We start from the raw sequence: 21,957 nt of genomic DNA, 5'->3' as shown, positions 1-21,957 counted from the left end.
AGAGCTGAATTTCAAACTAAAGAGATTGGAGATTGTTGTGGAGTTTAAAATAGAGGAATAAAGGGGCTTTTGCAGCTGGACTGAACACAGGACATGATGTTAACTCAAGCTAAGGAAAATACTTCACCAAGTAGATTGGTATTTCCAAAATGAATCATCCTGGAATTTATGTTTCACACTGGCAAAAACTCAAGGTTTTACTTTTTTTTTAATTATTTAGAGTAAAAACTAGGCACCAGAAATGCATTTTACTTCCCATTATAAGCATTTTCTTCTGTGCAAACCTAAAAAATGGCTTTGCGATTGTAAATGTATTTTTTTCCCTTTGCATTATTTTTCTAACTATATTGTCTTCAGAGAGTCTCGGCCAGGACTGCAGCACAGTTATGTTATACACACCAACACATTTTATGAGGATTTTAAAAAAATATGTATTCCCCAGCTCTTTGCTCACAGAAACCAACACAGATTTGCGGCATGAATCCCAGGCTGAAACGTTTTTAAAAGCAGAACACTATGTGTACGAAAAGTCTTTAGCCGAGCTGGAGAGACCGCCTGCTGTGATTGGCTCGGGGGGGGGGGGCTGTAGCTGTTGTTTTTCCACGTGGTTTGAGGTTTTGGAGACAGAAGAGGAGTCAAACCGCAGTTATGTTTTGTTATACTTCAAATTTGTCAGAGAGCAGTTTTTCTGGAGGTCTTTACAAACCAAACCTTCACTCATGTACATAACTGTAAAACAATATCCACTCCTGGGAACGAAAGCATGAATAATGTTGATGGTTTATGTGATGACAACTCTAAGCACTCATTTGAGGGTAAGAATAGATTGTGGTCTTGGTTTAACAAAGGTTGAAAAAGTACTTTTTAAGGATGTTAAATGCTCATCTTTTATTGCAAAAAAAGGCAGAAAATAAATGAGGTCTGTCATATTAATGTCACATAGCTGCATTTGACAAACATGCAAGTCTTAATCCATTCCCTCTCTTACACAGCTCAAACAAACAACCAAAACCTCTGACTCACAGGGAAGGACACACACACACACACACACACACACACACACACACACACACACACACACACACACACACACACACACACACACACAGATCACATCCTCCTCCTCCTCTCTGCTGCAGTCACATGTGAAATCAGGACAGAATTAAGAGTTTAGACAAACACAATTTCACCTCTGATCCTGTAATCCTGATCCGTCTGACTGTGTGTGTGTGTGTGTGTGTGTGTGTGTGTGTGTGTGTGTGTGTGTGTGTGTGTGTGTGTGTGTGTGTGTGTGTGTGTGTGTGTGTGTTGGTGGGGGGGTTTCTCTCAGGACTCACGTCTGTCAACACAAAGTTTTAAGGACACGCACACAAACCTACACGCACACAGGGACATCGCGGCCTATATAAATCCATAAATCTGACCGTCAGTGCTGAAATGAGGCTTTAATTGTTAATGTCAACAAAAAGCCGGAGGTCAGCGGGTCTGATCTGAAGGAAACTGATCAGAGATGCCCCTCAGCATCAGATTTAACAGCTGTTTTATCATTATGATAAACTCATGGGTGACTTCTGAGATAATAAATGTTTCCTGGGTCGAAACACATTGCACATCCATTCCTTCCATCCTTCACTTCTTTTACAAGGACAGATCGATACAGCAAATGTATTTATGGATATATTTTCACTGTTTCTCATTCATCCACCAATGACCTCATTCATCCATCGTCACTGTTCAAATGTATTGTTCTCATGATGAAGCAAAAGGACACCTTGTAAAAATATTGAATTGAGGGTTGCAGCAAAGGGCTAATTGATAATAATTGAATCATTATTGTATTTTTACATGCAAAAATGGCAGGGGTGGGGGGTGGGGGATTGGGGGTGGTTTCTTACCTGGGTAGAAGTCTTTGGATTTGGACAGTTTGATGGTGGCTCCGGTCTCTTTCTGCAGCTGGACGATGGTCTGACCTCCCTTACCGATGATAGAACCCGCAGCATAGCTGGGAATCAGAACCTTCAGGAAGTACTCGCCTTCCTCTGCAGAAGAAAACAGGAAACAGGAAGTCAGAGAGAGCAACAGCAGTGCATGTTGTTTACATTAAAAAAAGGAAATTCATTTGTTAAAAAAGCCACAGTATGCATTATTGGTCTGTTTGAACCTTTGTCCTCATGCCCGCCTCTTGATATTGCTTTTTTCTTGTTTTATGGCAGTTTTATGGTTGTTTTAAAGGGAAAGTTATTTCTCATCAATACAAACTGGGAATTGGAAGTGTTTGTCAGTAATCACAATCTGACAGAACAGATGCAGGCTGGTGCCGCCTCACTACGCCAAAGCAGAATAATTTGTCTCCATCCAAATCCCCCCAACCGCCCCCTCTCAACCGACCATCCGAAGCCTCCTCGGGCTGCATAAATCCAGCCGCATCAAACGATGACTGATATCCATGACAACTCATTATTTCCATAATCTGATGAATCTGTTATCTCCCCTCTTTCTCTGCGTGTCCGTTTGTAGCGAGCCTCTAAACACTCTCTCTAGATTGGTCTGATCTAATTTCAGCGTCAGGCCCGAGGAATCTGGTCCTCGTCATTGCCTTGGCACAAGAGTGGGGGGGGTTTGGGGCTGAACAATATGCCGTGTGTCGCTTTTGTTATTAAAGCTAATGAAATTCAAACAACGCTTGTGGATGTGACGCCTTGTGAATGCATAACACCACATGCCCCCCGACATATGTGCAGGCGAGCTGATTCAGATATCACGGAGATCCACCTGCAGCAGCTTATAGTCAGTGGAACTCTCAATACAAAAGTCAAAATGAAGCCTGTGTCATGCGTTCTTGTGATTTCATCCCGGAGCTTAACTAATTGTCCGAATGGGATAAAGATGTCTCTCACTGTCAGCAGCCAGATCTTTACGGAAAAATACAGAATCAGCCTGATGGAAAAAAGAAGCGCGCCTTCCAACTGACGAGACAACCTGTTAGGGATGCACGATTTGGAAAAAGTATGTAATTGTGATTTTTTTAACTGACGTTGCAATCATGATATGCAGGGACTGATCATTTTAAACACTATAATATTCATCTTCATTTAAACACATATTTAAAGGATTGTTGAGTGGTTCTTTTAACAGGATCTGTTCCAATTATATATGTGTTTTAAGTCTGTATGATAAGATTTGTAGGATGTGATATATCACTAATACTTAAATGGTATTTGAGTCTGTTTGCTTTTTTGTCTTAAGTATATTGTATGTTGCGCTGAGCCATGGACTACAGATTTCCATTGCCAAATTTACATTCTACATCTGTTGCTATCTTGCGTATGACAAAAAACCTTTAAACTTGAAGAAACCCACAAAAAGAAATGACACGCTGTCAGTTTATTTTCCTACCTGCATCCTATGGGTTTTATTTGACGGCCCTTGCAGACTCTTGAACAAATAATTAATTGTAAACACTTATAAAAAATGACCAGACGTCACACTGTACAAGCCAGGTGAGTACACTTGTTTTAGTTAACTTTAGTTATACAATTAAGAGGAATCTTGTCAGTTGGAGCTATTGAAATGATGAGCTCCGCCAAAAAACTTGGAGTGACAAACATGTCGTTGCATGTGAATCAAAGCAACTTGAATTGAAGGTGTGTCCTCTCACTAGATAACATCTGACATTTTTGACTAAATGTTTGTTTTTTGCTAGACTCCCTAGACAGGGGAACAGCTTCAGTGCTTTTGTGCATCAGTTTGGGTTCAAGGGGAATAAACCTAAAGGTCAAAGCATATGTTTCCATGCGGGCATCATTCAGAGCGGGGACACTTTCAGCAGCTCCGCTCAGTGACACGCTGACCTGAAGCAAGACTCGCACTGATCCTGCGACCTTTGGATTGTAGCCCGCTGCTTCTCTGACAACACTGTGATAGAGAAAGAGAAGAGACAGTCCTCTCCTGACACTGTCTCATTCAGGAAGAACCAGCGACCTGCCCCTTCAGGAGAGAATCACATAGATACTACACAATGTGCTTTTTCTTTTACAGCCATAAAGCATTTCCCTAACCCTAACACATTGAAATATGCTCCCAGCTGAGCTCAAAACGAGCACATATTTTCACTTTTTACCCATCGTGCAAAAAGACAGGTTATTGAGCAACCAGGCTTGTCAACAACAACCTTTTTTGGAGTGCAAGACTCAATAAGAGCAAAATCCCTCCCATTCCTAAACAGCTGGCCTTTGTTACTATGGTGATGAAGTCAACAAGCTGTAGGTCAACATTCTCAGCTCCTTTTTTAAGGACTTTTTCACACAAATTCCTCTGTCTAACAGGAGAGTCTGCCTTTAAAACTGACACATGATGATGAGATGCCATCCTTCCCATAATAATAAACAACAATAAACCCAACATTCTAGAACTTTCTTATGAACTTGTTCTGCATACATCATTTTTATTCTTACACTTGAGCAAATACTGTCTAATAAAAGATTAATATGAAAGGTTTAATCAAAATAACCCCTATTGTTTGTATAGTTACAAATCTCGTTTAATTTGCCATTGCTCAAAAGCTAAACAAATCAAATCAAAACTATCAGCATGGAAAGATATTGCTATAGATTTAATTTATGCAAATTATCCAAGCCCTATGTAGCTATTTTGAAAACATGCAACCTTAGTATTAATATCACACATTGCATCATTAAAAATGAGTCCTTGGATAGAAGAGTTTAAAAGCACTATGAAAGGACCCCAAATATATTATAGAATAAAAGTTGTTTTACATTAACTGTTTTTTGGTATAATTCTAAGAAACTTTACTAAATCCACTTTTTGGAGGCAGTGAATCTACTGCTCTATAGTTTCTAGTTTCAGAGTTCTTTTTCTTTAAACTGCACTGATTCATGTTTCTCAGCTCCCCTCTGGAGCAGCATTCTTCATATATGATAATCCAGGACACAGACCCTCAGGAGACAGATTAAAATAGAATTATTATTACAAGGGCACACTTCCTGCAAGGGCGAGGCACCTTGTAACAACGCTGCTCTCAGTCTGAAACACACGTTAACAACTAAAGACACTGAACCTAAAACATACAAAACTATTCAAAAGATCCTGTTGTTTTATGCCGCGGATGCACAGGTGTAAGCAGATGGAAGATTCACGATCCCATATGGTTCCACCGAGTATTATAAAAGGCTTTTTAATAGCTGTAACTCCCATTAAATCCCTTTAACACTTGCAGCAAAACAACAGTGGAACAGAGGTGTTTGTGACACCTCACTATAAATACTTTTAATTAGTAAAACACACTGCACACCCCCACAAGAATTTGTTTTGTTATTCTGGCTGATCAGGCCTCTGCTCAGGTTGATTAGTACATCATTTAGCAAAGAGATGCTAGCTATGTTAGCTACAGTCTCAAACGGCTGTACAACTTAGAGAATCATTAAAGACTCTGGATTGTTTATGGTTTATGCAGCGCTTTTACTAAACCCTGCATATTTCATCAAGTTGGTGAAGATCTTGATGGGTTTTAACACATTTATGTTTTTATTTTTGCATTATTAAACTGCAGCAAGTTTCCCCTGGTGGAAATGTTTTGGGCACATTGGCAGCTGTCGGCCACTGTACATTAAGGGTTCATAACAACTGTGAATTACTTTCTTTCATTTTTTTTTTTCATGCCATATTAGAAATATTGGAGATTCCAGAAAATGGTTTAAGGATTGTTATTATGATTTATATTTTGAACAGTCCTTATAAGCTAGAAGCTGTTGATGTTACAAGACTGTAACATAAATAGAAATAACTAATGACCCAAGTCCATGTAACACAGTCATTTCAAGAAAGTTTAGACTATGTAAGTCTTCTAATGGTAAATAATGGATTGTGGGGAGGCTGCTCAACGAGGATCTTGGAAAACAAAAGAAGGAATAGCCCACTTTATTCATCAAAGCAAAAGTACACTACTTCCTTGCTCCTAAAATCTACACAACAGTAGAACAAACTGCAAACTTGTTCAACTAATCACTTTTTGATAGTAGCTGTTTCTTTCAAGCACTGAAAATCCCGTCTCAGCAAACTGTCTTTCCATGTTTACCAAAGTTCTGTGCTGTGTGTGGAGGGATTGTAGTACAGTTTTAAATATGGGAGGGCTGTGTTCTCATCTGTGAGTGTACAGCCAAGTGAAAGCATGAGCACACACACAGGAAACCCGACACTCCCTTCCCTGCCTCAGCTCTGAGAGTGATGAAATACAAACTGCAGACATGGATGCAGAGGGGAGAAAAAAATCAGCCTAACTCTCGTCTTCATTAAGCAAAGAAGGTTCAGCTTCCTTTGTTAGAAAAATGTGTTAATCAGAGTTCCCTCATGAGCGTTTTAAGTGAGGTGTTTCAAACCTTGCTTTAAGTTAAATGCTCTTCCCTTTGGATTTCTTCGAGCTCCAACGGCATGCTTCCAAACACCGACTGACCCACTTCTTCTTTCTTTTTGAATCATCCTACTTTCCTATCATCTGTATATCATATGCTTCTTCCTTACTTCCGTCATCCTCTGACTGTGTATCCGTTACTTAAAACATTTCTCAGGAGCAGTCCAAGAGGTGTAAATGATCACATTACTTATTGAATCTGCCTGCAAATCGAGCATAAGCTAAGTAGGTGTATGATGTGGCTCAGATCTGACCACTGACTACTGAGCGAGATAGAGACTGAATCTGACAAACCATTAAGAAACAAGTTTACAAAAAAAAATCTTCACAACCTGTTTCTTTGGATTGGAGCTATATTTGCCTGTGATTCCTTGTTATTTATTCCCCGTTTTTTTGGATTGATTTGTCATTTTTTGAGGAACTGAGAGCTTTGAATAAAACTCTCACAGTTTCGTAATTATTTTCAGAACATTTCTCATCCTCATGTTTTAAGTGCAAGCATGGAGGAGCTGGCTGCCATTATTATGTCCATCTTTAGAGGCTGGTTGTCACTGGTTGTCGCTGATTAGCTGCGATGTATCTTTCCCTCAGCCGACAGAGTTCTGCTCGCCCTGATATTAACAATGCTCACAGCAGCACTTTGTTTCTGAGCATGAAGTAATGTCACATGGTCGTGGCCTAAATCTGTGTCTTCTCTTTGTTACGATTCTTTCCTCCCTCCTTTTCATTTCCTCCTCTTGATTCCTCTAGTCTTGTGTCCTATCCTCTCAATTACACTTTCTCCTCTCCTCTCCTCTCCTCTCCTCTCCTCTCCTCTCCTCTCCTCTCCTCTCCTCTCCTCTCCTCTCCTCAGTGTGCTGCAGTGACCCACTTTGAGTATGGAGCCTTGGACTGACCTCCTTTAGATAGAGGCTATATCTAATTATAACCAGCCTGTATTAATAAAGCAGGGGAATTGGTAAATACGAAACACACACACACATCCACACACCCACGTGTATGCATGCACACAAATGTAGAAGTGCATCTGCAGCTAAAAGAGCACACACACTCACACACACCCCCTCCACAAACAGACTGTTTTGCATGTCTCATAAACAAGCCTACACCTTGGCAACATGACTCATCACGTTTATAAAAGGAGGTAATGAGTGACTCATGTTCATCAGAGTTGTCTGTAACACTTGTACATTGTTACCATGGCAAAAATGTAAATATATATAGTCATAAATGCAGCATAGAATGTAAAACAACATTGAAATTAAACTAAAAAAACAACTATCAAAAAAATCATACAACATGGCCCTGCGTATGGTATAAAGAATTACATTCGGGTCATTGATTTTTGTTGCATTTAGAAAGTATTTATGCCTCTAAACTGCAGTTTTCCACACTAGGAAGGCATAACAAATACAAACATTTTGTTAAACTCAATGTGAAACAGCCCTGCAGGTCTCCAGAGTTGAGTTTGTTAACAGGGTTATGTAACACAGATTGAATTACACTTTGCTTTTAGCAGCTTTAATAACTGCCGTGAGTCAATTTTTTGTTGAAATCTGAAAATATAATGAAAAGAGCTGCACTATCTGCCCCTTCCTCCCCCACTGCACTAATGATACTGTTTACAGAACTTTTATCAACATTCCTCCACTTGTATCTGCTGTTGTTAAGAGCCTCTTACATGTTACAGTCAGAGCCAAATAACTAATGCATCTCTTTTTCAAGATCTTGTGGTTTCAAAGTAAAAGCTCTGAAACGGTACTCTGTGTACTTTATAAAGCAGTGAGTTATAAAACAGTGTGATAAAATGATGTGATTTATATATTCTACCAATTAAGTTAAGATCAAATACTTGATTGGCAAGAGATTGATAAAAGCACAAAGTAGAAGCATGATAAAAGGAGTGAAACAAAACAAAGAGTGATTTGTTGTGTGATACAATATACAACTTACTACCTTAATAAATTGAACAGGGATATTGATCCCTTTTTAAGTTCTCTAAGTACACTTAAGTGGTTATTGTACTTGAGCATTCCCATTTCATCCCACTTTTTTCACTTTTACTCCACTATATTTTGGAGGCAAATATTAACTATTGACTCACATTTAAAGTGAATCACTAGTTACCTTGCAGCTTTACATTATTCATAAAAAATATAATTCAGATAATAGATTATGATTTATTCAAAATGTATTAAGATATATGGCAATATAAAAACTGATAACAATTGTTCTACCTTTACCAGCTGCAAAATTAATGGATCAGTAATTACAGTTCAGAAATATTATATTTATTCTTCAGAAAATGGACATTCTGCACAATAACTACTTTACTCTTGGTTCTTGGATGTCAGTACATTGAATTTTCACTTAAGTTACATTTCAAATGCAGGACTTTTACTTGTAACAGAGCATTTGTACACAGTGGTATTATTACTTTTACTGAAATAAAATACCTGAGTACTTCTTCCACTACTGCAAATAAGAAAACAGCTTCTTTTCATACTGAAATATAATCAAATGCTAAGTTCGATACTTGTTACTTTCCACCAATGCTTATATGAGACACCCCCACTGTGGAGACCAAAAAGGAAAGTGTTTAAATAATGCTGATGTTGAATTGGTCCTGCCACTCATGTCAGTGTCGTCCTCGTGATCCGGAGTGAACCCCTCACCCACTCAGAGCACCGTTTGGTTACGTTTTTACCACCGTTCCAGAAAAAAAGCCAAGCCTCATTTATCTCCCTGTCACATTTAAAATTCTAATTATGTGTAATTATACCCCATGTTCCCTCCAGTGTGTCATCCCACATCCCAGGTGTGCAGGTGATACTCATGCATGTCAATCTACCAGAGCATAATAAGCAGCCGCAGGCTCCGCTCGCCACGTCCGACCCATCAGTGTCAACACGGACTTCAAAATCCCATAGAGGTCACAAAACACTCGCCCACGCCATGATGCCTCTCACAGCTCGGCAAATTAAATAGTTATGGTGAAAACTAAACTTCTTATTCATGGCAAAATGTCTAGAGGTTAAGTGAAATATTTTTCTCTTTAGGGAAAAAAGAAACAGAAAAAAACATCTGGTAAAAATAAAAATCAGTTTACAAGAATCCCGAATAAAGTGACTGACAGAAAATGTATTTTAAAATGTGGACATATCTTTCCTTATGGCCATGCAGAAAGGTTGAATTGTTCTTGAAAGGTGTAAGAGCTACAATGCAGAGATTGTAATGGACACCAATTTTTTTTTTTTTGGTTGTATAGACAGTATTCCCTTAAAATCATATCTGTTTGAATATTTAACAGTAAACATACTCCACTGTGTACCAGATTACCAATTGTTATTAAATTGAAGCTTGTTGGATTTATTTTTATTTTTAGCCCTATTTCTTTCCCTTTACCCTTTTGTGTGAGTCAATACAGATACTCTGTGTTGTGTTTAATTGTATGTACTGTATATTACAAAATATAACACAAATCTAAAAGGCTGTCATTTATGTTGTTAAACATTTTAATACAATTATTCTCAGGAAATAAATTCGAGATATGAGGTCAACACTTTAAAACATGGAGGTGAAATGACTCCACTGTGGAAATACCACGGGCCGGCTAATGTGTGTGTTCAGAGATGTGACAGTATGATGTCTGCCTCAATGTTCTCTGCTGCTATTTTCCCCACTTGTTGATATGAAGCATCTTCAAAGATTCAGCGTCTCAGTCTCTCGTGTGCAGCGACTGTCTCACGCTGACAACATAATGAGCATGTACATTTTCAGTCTAAGTAAGAACAAGAAAAACATCCTAATTACAGATGTGGTGATTGTTACTGATTAAGTCTTAATGTTTAAGCTGTCAGAAAGTATGCAGGGAGTATTTTGTGTGGTTCCTAAAACCATGCAAGACACTCGGTTAGGTACAATCCAACCGAAAAACCAATCGGATGTTGCCAACCCCACTTCGAATGACAGTATTTAGTTAACCCTAACCCTAACCCTAACCCTAGCATCTCTAAAGACACTTAATCTCGCGAGAAGGGCCGCGAGATTGACCACAATGACAGCCCATCCCTCCCTCCAACGCCACATTTTCTAATGTATCTTGGTTATTCTGTAAAGAATTGTTTAGCAAATTAAATATTAAATAACCTGCCTTGCTTTTATTTTATATCAATCGTAGGTATCCTGCAGTACTGAACTGAATGTTGCTTGAGATAAAAGGCCCCGTTTATTTATCCACAATCAATTTCAAGTTATCCTAAAATAGATGCTAACAATGTATACTGTATTCTTTTAATTTCAGGCTCATTTTAAACAATCCCAAGGTTAAAGAAGGGCAACTGTCCAACTGGGACAAGGTTTCAGATAACTAAAATATAATCACTGTGTGTGTGTAGATATGGTGTGTCCACAGCTGTGTAACTACAAGGTTCCCCACTGGTTGCTGGGATGAGTGTCTTTGTTTTCACTACTCTCACAAACCCTAGCCCTTATTGTTACTTTCTGCTTACCCCTTCCCTAACCTTAAAACAAGTCTTCTCTTAAGTTGTAGTGCTTTACCTTATGGGCACTTTTGTCCCAAATAGAAAAGTACTGAGTACTCACAACACTCACACACACACACACACACACACACACACACACACACACACACACACACACACACACACACACACACACACACACACACACACACACACACACACACACACACACACACACACACACAGGAAATGTGTTTACTACCACTGTGTAAAAATGTGGCTCTCAACTCCTAGAAAGTTGTCATGAAGTTTAGCAGCACAAGCGACAAGGTCAGACAGTAACTGCTCCACATCCTGCTCCGTGTGTTTGCATGCTGTAGAAAAGTCTTCATAAATTCATCAAGCTGTAAGTCTCTGTGTGTGTGCGTTTTCATGTTTAAGGCCCGGTGGGTCAAGAAAGGGGGATGTGGGATCGGGGGGCCAGGGGGGTTCTGAGACTTAGAGGTCGTTCACAATAAATAATAAATGGTCCTCTGCAACGACATAACTGGATGAGTAAACAGTGCAATCTGTTGCTAAGGCCCCTGTGGACCAACAAGCCCAGAATAGGCTCTCCATGCTCGGGGATTGGAGGCTCAAATCCTGGGATCTGGTGTCCATGGGCCTGCAGGGGCAGGGGAAGTGGCAGGGGGGGGCAGAAGATAACAAATCATTGCTCATGTTCTGTTACTATTCCTCACACGCTTTACTTAGCGTTAGGAAGTTACAGTCAGTTAACTATAAATTGATCAGATGCTCATGAGAAAATGGTAGGGAATAGAAATCTGTAGATTGAATGTAGCTGATTCAAAGTTACACCATTGTTTAAAGCAAAACATTGGTGAGCTTGGGTTTCAGTCCTTTAAGGGAAACTCTGAACAATTCCAAAACTGTCTTTACAAAGTAAAATGGGTCAAATGTACCCAAGCGGTCCAAACCAGAATCTTGTACGGCTTTGTATAGAAACGTCAGATGTGAATCCCACATTAGGTTGGGGAAAGGCGGTGGGGGGGACACAACCCAGCTGATGAAGGGGGTACTGGTATTGAGGCTCTTGGGACTTGGAAAATATTCATCTCCCCTAAGCAGGGAGAGTTAGGGGGGGGGCAGGCTTTGTCTAACACACCCCCCAAACCCTCTGCTCTTTTGTTGGGAGGTAGCATTCACACACACACACACACACACACACACACACACACACACACACACACACACACACACACACACACACACACACACACGTAAAGCTCTCCAGCAGAGAGGCTTTGACCAGCTGTCTTCGCTCTGAAAGATGGCCGTCGTCACTCATAAACCCAGAAGAGCTCGCAAAAGGAAATATCTCTATCTTTATCATTCTCAGCTCTGCCTCTGCAGCGGCTATATTTCACTTTTCCCACGTCATTTACTCAATTTAGACTTGACATTTTCCACAATGAGTTTCAGCCAGCAGCGGACGCTCCAATTTCTCAATCACGAGATTCAGAAGCTGCGAGCAGTCACTATAAAACCGTCACATTTCTTTGAGAAAAAAATGTTTTTAAAAAAGAGTCAAATTCATAGATACAGGTACAGAGTGACTTCTGATCAGTAATATCTAATTCCTTAATGCCACACATCTAGATTTTGACCATTTGAAGGCAGTATAAGTATAATACTGTGTTATGTTTTCATGCCAGCAATCCCTTTTACAGAAAGGTTGTTTTTAACACGCCCACAAATCTTTATAAAGAAAAATAATAAAAATCTCCCATTTAGCAACTCAAATTAGAAAGAAATCTAAATAATATATAGAGTGAGCGGAAAAAGACGGGGTTATGCCTCCATCTATTCATCAGAAATCAGAAATCTCATAGAAAAACAACATCCTGGTATTTAGTCTGAATAGAGGTTAACGGAGAGCCAATGAAATGCCTTCATACTTAAGCAAATTCTATCATCTACGTAGAAATGGATGCAGACATGGTGGATATGCTAGCAAAGATAACTAAAGCAGCCGCCTCTATTTTCCCCCCTCAGTGTGTGTCTATGTGTGTGTATTGTTCATGGACCAAGGCTATTTCAGAGTCGGGGGCCCTTCCAGTCGTCCTCGCTGCATTGGCCCTTTCATCGCTCCCTTATCCATATTCATCACCGCCCCACTCTCCCAGCCTATCAGCGACCAGAAAGCTGTGACCGGCGCCTCGCTCCACCAATCACATGCCTTTCTTTGTGGAAACATTCCCACCTCTCAGCGCCTTCACCCCACCCTGTACAATGGCTGCTTCTTTTCTACTTTGACGCAGTGGTTTGAAAAAAAAAAAACGGAAAAGGAGAGGGTGGAGGAGGAGAAGGAGAGTTGAGGCTACTACTGCCCGACGGCGGCCGCAAATCGATCGACAGCTTTCGCAAGCGGTTGCCGAGCGAGCGTCGTCAATGGCAGCCTGCGACTGATGAAGGGGGTGGGTGGAGGACGAAGCGATGGGAGGACGAGGAAGGGAGGAGGAGGATGAGGGCTCAGTCGTGACGGTCTGAACTAGAGCATGATTAGTATGGATGAGGAGGAGAGGAAGATGGGGAGAAAGGAAAAGGACGAAAGGGCTCGGAATCGCGAGAGAACAAAAACAGGCGTGTCGCAGAGGAAGACGCCGTGTTCTCTGGTCTACCGAAACACTGTTTCATAAAACTACTGCTCGACATTGAACGTATTAACCATAAAATGCTGCATATTTTTTAAAATAAACATATTTGTTCATGCTCTGTGGATCACACTGTTATAGGGTTGGTCGTATTTATAACCAACCCCTCTCAAATCTATTTCCCAGTGTTCAAAGTCAAATATGGGGCTTTTTCCTCCCTAGTCCCGACAGTTGATCAATGCGAGGAAGGCAGCCCTCCTTTGTATGGACGTCCCGAAAAAAAAGATGCTCCGCTCAGCTCCCGGAGCAACGGAAAACACTCGGATCAATAGCATCAAAGGCCCTGTCTCATACAGTGAAGACTCCCTTCACAGCATGTTGGGTTAGTACATGAGCGTGTGTCCATCTGCGGAGCCATAAATCATCTACACACCCCTTTGAGCGTCTAATTAATCTCTGATTTTTGCAACTCAAATCAGACAAGAGCACAAAGACAAACCGCACACACACACGAAGGAATCTTCCCCTAGTCCCCTAATGTCACTGAGCAAGGACATCGCCCCCTCCTCCTTCCAAACACCGGCTTGCCAGTCGGTCCATTTACTAAATGAATGTACTACATCGAGAGAAGAGACTGTAATATAAATTAATGAAAGGACTAAGAGGTCCGTAAGTACGAGTCAGCAAACATTTTCCCTGATTGTTGAACCTGTAGGCATTTACTCACATGTTCGGACCACCTACATGAGGATCGGTAAAAAACAGCAACATATTTTTTATTCTGTTTGTGCTTACATAACACTTCTTTATGGCTTACACAAGCTGTTTATTTCCCCTGAAAGCTGCATTTGTTGTTAATGGACTGAATCTGAAACTTTCCTATTAGACTGTGGCTGCTGTTAGAGATTGAACTATCAGTATTGGTTATAGTACTCCAAACAAATATCAGTTCGTAGTGACAATGGAAAGCGTGAGCCATCCATGAATGTTTTCCACCCAAAAGTTACTACCATTTGCGGCAAAATAGGGAATTATTACCATTTTGTTGCTGAGAAATACTAAATTATATTATCATTACAAAATGTTGCCTCCAACAACAAAGAAAAGATCAAGAATATGTAAATGAGTAAATCTTTTTTAACCTTTCAAACTGTGTGTCATAAATAATGCATTTTAACTGTTGATGCTGAAACTGAAATGGGTTCTTTTTTTAAAAGTACTTTTCTTTGCAAAAAATAGTATGTCTTGTTTCCTCCTTCTGAGTAGCCTTAGATATCCTTAAAATATTATCCTTATATCATGTTGACCACTTTAAACTCAATTATTATGCTCTAAACTCTAAGGTATTCTGATTATAATGTCTAATATGCTTTTTTCCAGGAAAAGAATACATTTCGTCTAAGTTTTTTCTCCAAGTAAATGTAGTTTTGGCTAAAAATGTAACCATGAAACATTGATCTCTGATTGGCCGACAGCTTGAATTATGTAACAACTACAATTATTCATTCAGCCAATCACGATCAAGCCTGGCTTTGAAAATGATCCAAGTATTAACCTCTGAAACTAAAATCAAATATTAACAATGAGCTCATGAAACGCCTGTGATCATATATGTACATGATTAGAGAGGAATCAGAATTCCTTTAATGTTGGGGGGGGGGGCATGCTGGTTCGGGGTGAGGGGAGCTATGGAGATAAGAATGGGGTTTGGGTGGGTGGATTAGAGGGCCGGTGGGGGTGCAGCTACTGCAGCTACTCATTGATCTTTTCATCTTTAAGACCTTCAGCCTTTATGAGACATTGCTGTGATTTATGACCCCCGGGGGGGTTACAGCAGTCTCCTGTCATCCTGTACCTCTGACGGATGACCAGCTCCCTCCCTCTAATGCCGATTCCCTCACTAAAACATGCACATGTGATTAAATCCTGCACAAAAAACCAGTCGCAGACAAAATATTTCAATATAAAAACGTGTCTTCTTCCTAAAACTCCCTGTGAAGAAGAGAAAGGGTTAACTACAGTCATTTGACATTTACTGATAGCGGTTGCGCGGCGGGCAATGCAGTATATCAAACTTGAAAGAACATTTCCACATTACATCAGCAGTCATAAAGCTTTGGTGACATGGTCAGCATGAGGTCAAAGGTCATCAGAATTCATCTGCACAGCAATGATTGATGTATATCATGACAAAATAATTTGTGTAAAAAGCATGGGAATGGATGTCATGGAACTGATCACATACAATAGAAAACAATATCAACATGCATTATCCTGGATCATGAGTAGAATATGAGGGTGTTACTTTAAATCCTATTTAGGCAGCATTTAAAGCTTGTAAATTGAATTTCCCCTAACATTTAGATTGCAGGATGTGACCTTCAGGAACACGACATGAACCACTCCTGCATTGAAGAAGGTTAGGTTAAAGATAAAAAATAAAAACAGGTAGAAGATCAAAAGCGAAGTCTCTCTTACCATGAGTCTCAGTTTCTTGGTGAGGGAATACAATGCCTTCAGTTTCAAAAAGGGGCTGCAGGAAGGCCACTACAGAGAGAGGAAGCACAGGGGTGGGGGTGCGTGGTGTAAGCTAATCATACAGAGAAACAACCATTGATATGATCTCTTAGCAGCACTTTCTTTTAAAAATTGCAGAGCAGCGTCAATATATATAAAGACAAAAACATACTCTCAGTGAAATTATATTTATCTCTGCATTTTAATAGTGAAATAAAATGATCGTCTCAGCTCATCTCATCTGCGTAATCTGATTACAAGCAGTCATATAATAAAAATAATGTCATTTACACAAAGAGACATTTTTTTTTAAAGAGAATTGAATTTACTTTTTCACAAAAATCCACAACCCAGCTCTGATTCCTCTGTTTGTCCTAGTGAAGTGTGTGTGGGAGCAACTTTATTTTCAACCATCCCATCATGAGCCTGATGCTGCCGGCTGAAGGAGAGTTGGCCTTCCTCTCTGCCTGAGTGAAAGCCTACTCGGCCGTGCTCCTCATCATCATCATCATCATCCCAACCTTTTCATTTGTCTAAATGGACGAGCTCTCTGTTCAGGCAGGAGGATGGTGTCCCTGGGGTGGGGGGGGGGCAGCCTGGGCTTTTTGCATACAGCGAAGAGGAGACTTTAGTGCTGCGAGTGCATCGATCTGCAGTTAAACACAATCGCTAACCTGCGGCTAACCCCTCCTCGGCCGGACACTCTCTCTTTTTAATTATAGCCAGCTGCCATGTTTCTGAAGCTGTGAGAATGACCGTCCTCTTGTTTTCGGTTTTTAATGAAAAGGAGCAGCTCACCCAAAAATGTAAATAAATGTATAAGTCTCCAGACCCTGTACACACTGTAAACCCGACAAAGTTACATGTTCCAATTGATGAACACGAATTAAAGTGTTCAACAAGTTATCTCAAATTGAGTTACTCTGAATGTTTTCGGTCACCACTGCAATGAAATTAGGTAAAAATAAGTGTACAAACACACTCTTTTATGTTGACTAAACTCAATATTTGCTTGGTTTCCAATGTCGTTTTTTGTTATTCTCTACTGTTGTTTTATTCATTCTCTATTCGGTGTTTCGTATCATGCCACCTTTTATTTTGAGGACGAGCGACTCCATCTCAATGGGTTTGTCGTGAATACATTAAGACAAACCCCCACACCTGCTTGCATTATAGTAAATCACCCATAATTGATTGCTTTCTGAGGCAAATCTCTTGGCTATTTTAATGTCTTTTAAATCATAGCGGCAAAAATCAGATGTCATCTAGTCATGATTAAAATCATGGAGGTTCTTTTCTTGAAACACCTGAAGTATAAAAGTCCTTGCATACATTTTCAAATAATCTCAGATTTTATTTTGTTGACTTTTAATTTATTTCACATAATTTGTCTCTGAGTATAAACTAACATTAACTCAATTACCTTACAATCATCATTGTTTAGGTTGAGAGTTTTAATTAAAACTGTTGAGCCCAGGGAAACATATTTCAGTCTAAATTATACATTTTTATATGAAAAACTGTAAAGTCTAAACAGATCAAATTAACAATTAATAATTCCAGTCCTATTTTATGCAGGTCAATATTTGTATCAGTCACGTAAATGAGATATGTGTCTGTGACTCTTAAAGGAACAGGCGTCCTGATTATGACGCTCTTATTATCGGTCTACGGTTACAGTCGCCTAAATTATTATGGGAACATGTGTTTGTTAACACATTTCAAGGTGTTGTGTATTTAAATGTCCATGAATGGGTGCATGGCCAGGATATAGTACTGATGGTTTTAATGCCGGGTGATGGGAATGCTTGGCGCATGACAGCATGTAAACAAAAACCAAATATGGTGATTACCATGGTGACATATCCATATTTCAACCAACCAGAGAATAATGAAGAAACATGATTGGAAAATCTACAGAAAGAGCGGGGGGAATCTCCCTTCCAGCTGCAGGTTATTAGAATCAGGACAGCAGAGCATGATCAGAATACACACACACACACACACACACACACACACACACACACACACACACACACACTGACATGCTGCAGTAACACACACACTGTCGCATTCTGCTCTCTCTGGCTCACCACGGGCCTGCTGTTAATGTGAGTCCGCTTGTTTATCCGCTTTTGTAATTGTACACAAAGCGGCGATGGGGGCTGATGTGTGAGATTATCACAAGGTCATCCGTCGGCGGGATGAGAGCCTGCCATCAAGCACCGGCCTGATCTGGCTTTCACTTGTTTACATCCTCATTCTGGCTCCAGCATGGCCGCTGTGGCTGCGCGTAAATCTTAAGACGCAATAAAGGAAAAAAACACCCAATTGGGCTGATCTAAGGAGGCTAAAACAGGCAGAATGTGAGCCGTGGCTTCCCTCCAAATCCCCCCTCAGCCCCTCTCATTGTTCCACCGAAAGCGGCGGCCCAATGTTATTTTAACCCTGATTAAAAAGCGGATCTTTTTTGTTTAGCATCTTATATCTATATCCCTGAGTAATTGCAACACACATATATGCATGTGAGCTGTAGCATGCCACCGTGTGCGCCTAGATTCAGATCAACCTGCTCTCCTTTCACTGCCTCAGGACAAACATTCAAACCCGAACAGCTCCCCGCATCCCGATCGGTGTCCTTACCTCCTGTGTTTGTGCGTTTGGTGCTGCTGGCCTCCGTGGGAGTCTCCAGGGGTCTTTTACGTGAGTCTGGGGGATCGGACTCCATGTGTGGTTGTTGATTGTGATGGTGAGGATTTGAAAAAATCCCGTTTTGCTGTACTGCTCCGCCGGCCATCATTTTCGAGCTTGCTCTTGGATGCTTGGGCTGCGTTTGCGTTTAAATCCCCCCTTTTCCCGTTTTTTTTTAACGCAGCGTAGCTGTGCAGATGAGTCCTTGGAGAAGGCGAAAGCGATCTGGGAATTGGAAAAATACGCCTGTTTCTTACGGACGGGAGAAGGCTCTGCGCGTTTCTCCGTGGTGCGCCGTGCGTACCAAGATGCTGCGCAGGGACAGAGAGAAAGAAACCGAGCGGCGGATGATCGAGTCAGAGGGGGGAGAAAATCCGAAACCTCTGCAGATGGATGATGATCTAAGCTACTGAAAAACGTACAAATAGAGCGTCAATCTTCCATCAAGCTTCTGATATGCGGGCTATGATATGTGTGTCATTCCGCTGCAAACACACAAAAGAGCGTACTCATGTCAGGCAGTGCAGGATGGTGGCGCTCCTCCGCAACAATAAATAAAACAAAACAAAAACAATACCGAAAGACAAAGAGGTGAAATCAACCGGAGAAAGCAAGAAAGGGTCGGTGAAGCAATAAAAAAAATCCGGTGGGTTATTTGTAGGCTAATATAATGTGTTTCTTCTTATCCTGTGCTGGCTCCGATCATGCAGACACCCCGGGGTGACGGAGGGTGACGGTGGGTGAAGAGGGTCCGGAGACGCAGAGTTGGAGGAACACAGAGAAAGAGACGAGTTTTTTTCCTGCTCCTTCTCTCGGTGAAGATGCTGCAGTCTTGCGTTCAGAGCATCCCTTCTCTGACTGGCTGCGCGAGGGAGCGCAGGGGAGCGGCTGACGTCACAGGGCCTTGAGATGCATTCAAATGCACTCCGTAAAATTGGGTTTCCCCAACGCTTAAGAAAAAGAGCGACTTGTCTTTGTGTTGTGTTGCTTTTTAACCCAAGGAAACAAATCTGAGGAAATGATTTAGGCTATGAAAGGCTAGAAGTATGTATTTTCTATCATTTTTATTCTGGTTTAGCCTCCAAGACCAACATTTTTTGCAGTTAAAAAAACAACAGTGGATTTAATTAACCTACAGCACATCAGTGAAATGTAACTATTACAATTCTGCAGGTTTTTATGGAAATGATTTGCACAAAAGATACATTAGTGGGCGGTTAAAGATGTCGAAGTGTCCATCAAATAAACATTAGAGCGTCCGTTAAAATGGTCAGGGTATGAGGGCTCAAAAGAATAAATAATAATTATATATATATATATAAAATAAACGTCTTCAACAAAAGTGTGTTGGTAGGGGAGTAATTATGGTTTGTCTGGTAAAAATGCATAATCAGAAGAGCGTTGCTATGACTGAATTGACCATGCAGAAACTAATATTATTAAAGTAATGGTTTCATCCTCCGATTTTATCTTATATCTAAGAAAAGGTAATCCAACATTAACAGAGAGAAGACAGAAAAAACTGTTGAATATATTAATACTTGTACTTATTGAGCACTTAGAGCGCAAAGTATTAATTGTTTTGGAGACTAAATTCTTCTTATAAAACAATGCTAATTAGTTTCTTCCATAATCTGATTTTATTATGACAAGCCTTTCTCAAAGTGTTTTCATTAGATAGTTAAATTGTTTTGGGTTCTTTGCAGAATCATTTTAGCAAATTATACTTGTTATATCTAAAAATGTTGGGAGAAAAGTCAGCCATTTAAACAAATGGGGTTATGTCCACAGCTTCTCCATTGTAAATGAGACTATATAGTTCAAACATAGAATCCGGCTCAAACGCGATACCATCTCGTAAATTCCGACGTTTCATGAAGGCATCGTGAGAGAGAAAGCGAGAAAGAGAGAGGGAGAGAGAGACGCCTCAGTCGAGACACGATTGGCCGAGGCTGCATTTCTCCGGCAAAACGAAAAGGACACACATATATTCTGCCGGCGGTGTCACATGACGGAGTGGAGGGGATGCGGCTCAGTCGGCGGCTTTTTGCTCTGTAACAGTCCCGGTAAATGCAATAATGTCCGAGCGGGAGAACTGAAGGTCCCCGAGCCGTGGTCTGAAGGTCTGTAGCTAGCTGTCAGAGGGCCACGAGCCTCCAACTCACCTGGAGCTCTGCAGGAGGCTCTGGCTTCAATTTACATAAGAGAAATCTAAATGAAACTTGTGTCAATTGAAATAGGCTGTTTTTATTAAAGTGTAGCATTGAGAAAAATATAAGCCACATTTATTTATTTTATATCTGTAATTATTTTTCTCATTGTGATCCCATGAATCTCTAATTAGACAATATCGCACCTTAGGCGAGGCCTGTATGATCCCTGCCGGGATGCCAAAATACACCAAAATATAATGACATGTTTATGCATGGATATAATGCAGTTCTGGCAGCCCTATAAAAGAGGAAGCATAAAGCGTGAGCACCCTGTCTCACCTGTCCCCTCAGCTGCTGTGTGACCCACCTGTGTGTGCTGCGTCTGACATCTCTGCGTCGCTCTGCCTGCATGTGAAGAGGGATCCTCCAGCACTGTGAGCTGTCTGAGAGAGCTACACCCGCCTCAGTCTTTCTCTCTCTCCCTTTACACACACACGCACACACACTCACACATTTGGCATATTCTCACACACGCTCCGAGACACACGCAAATACCTTCTACTCCCTCTCTCCTCCTCTGTCCACTGCTGGTACAGATGCGGTGCGCCCTCATTCCCTCCTGTAGATTGTAGTCAAGGTGACATTGTGCTGCCTGTGCACACACACACACACACACACACACACACACACACACACACACACACACACACACACACACACACACACACACACACACACACACACACACACACACACACACACACACACACACACACACACACACACACACACACACACACACACACACACAGAGTCGCAGCTTTCTCACACTATTTCACATCGCCATGAGAAATGCACCGGTGAGCCAGTCTCCTGCTCTGGAAATACGTGGCAAATGTGAGGCAGATGGATCCCAGGCTGCAGTCTCAAACTGATTCTGCACCACAGAGAGCAGAAAGGCCTGGACGGCGGCACGTCATTGTACGAGCCGCTCTGCACAGTGTGTGGAGTGAAGCGTAGCCGGACACAAG

General features: G+C 40.9%; 1 protein-coding gene across 2 annotated transcripts in view; it reads right to left on the bottom strand.

The window, feature by feature from the left end:
- Positions 1-19,595, bottom strand: part of nova2 (NOVA alternative splicing regulator 2) — a 72,174-nt gene extending 52,579 nt beyond the window's left edge. The window contains exons 1-3 of one of the 2 annotated variants that reach the window (XM_063907512.1): positions 18,726-19,595; positions 16,044-16,112; positions 1,896-2,039 (exon numbers count right to left, since the gene is read on the bottom strand). In XM_063907512.1, the coding sequence (XP_063763582.1) occupies positions 1,896-2,039; positions 16,044-16,112; positions 18,726-18,882 (370 nt within the window). In that variant the 5' untranslated portion in view covers positions 18,883-19,595. The remainder of the gene's footprint in view (positions 1-1,895; positions 2,040-16,043; positions 16,113-18,725) is intronic. The other variant, XM_063907513.1, reaches the window with a different exon arrangement.
- Positions 19,596-21,957: the final 2,362 nt, after the last annotated feature.

Source organism: Eleginops maclovinus, chromosome 18, assembly GCF_036324505.1.
Source record: "Eleginops maclovinus isolate JMC-PN-2008 ecotype Puerto Natales chromosome 18, JC_Emac_rtc_rv5, whole genome shotgun sequence".
NCBI lineage: Eukaryota > Metazoa > Chordata > Actinopteri > Perciformes > Eleginopidae > Eleginops > Eleginops maclovinus.
Note: the sequence above shows the minus strand (reverse complement) of the source record. Positions and strands in the feature narration are given on the sequence as shown.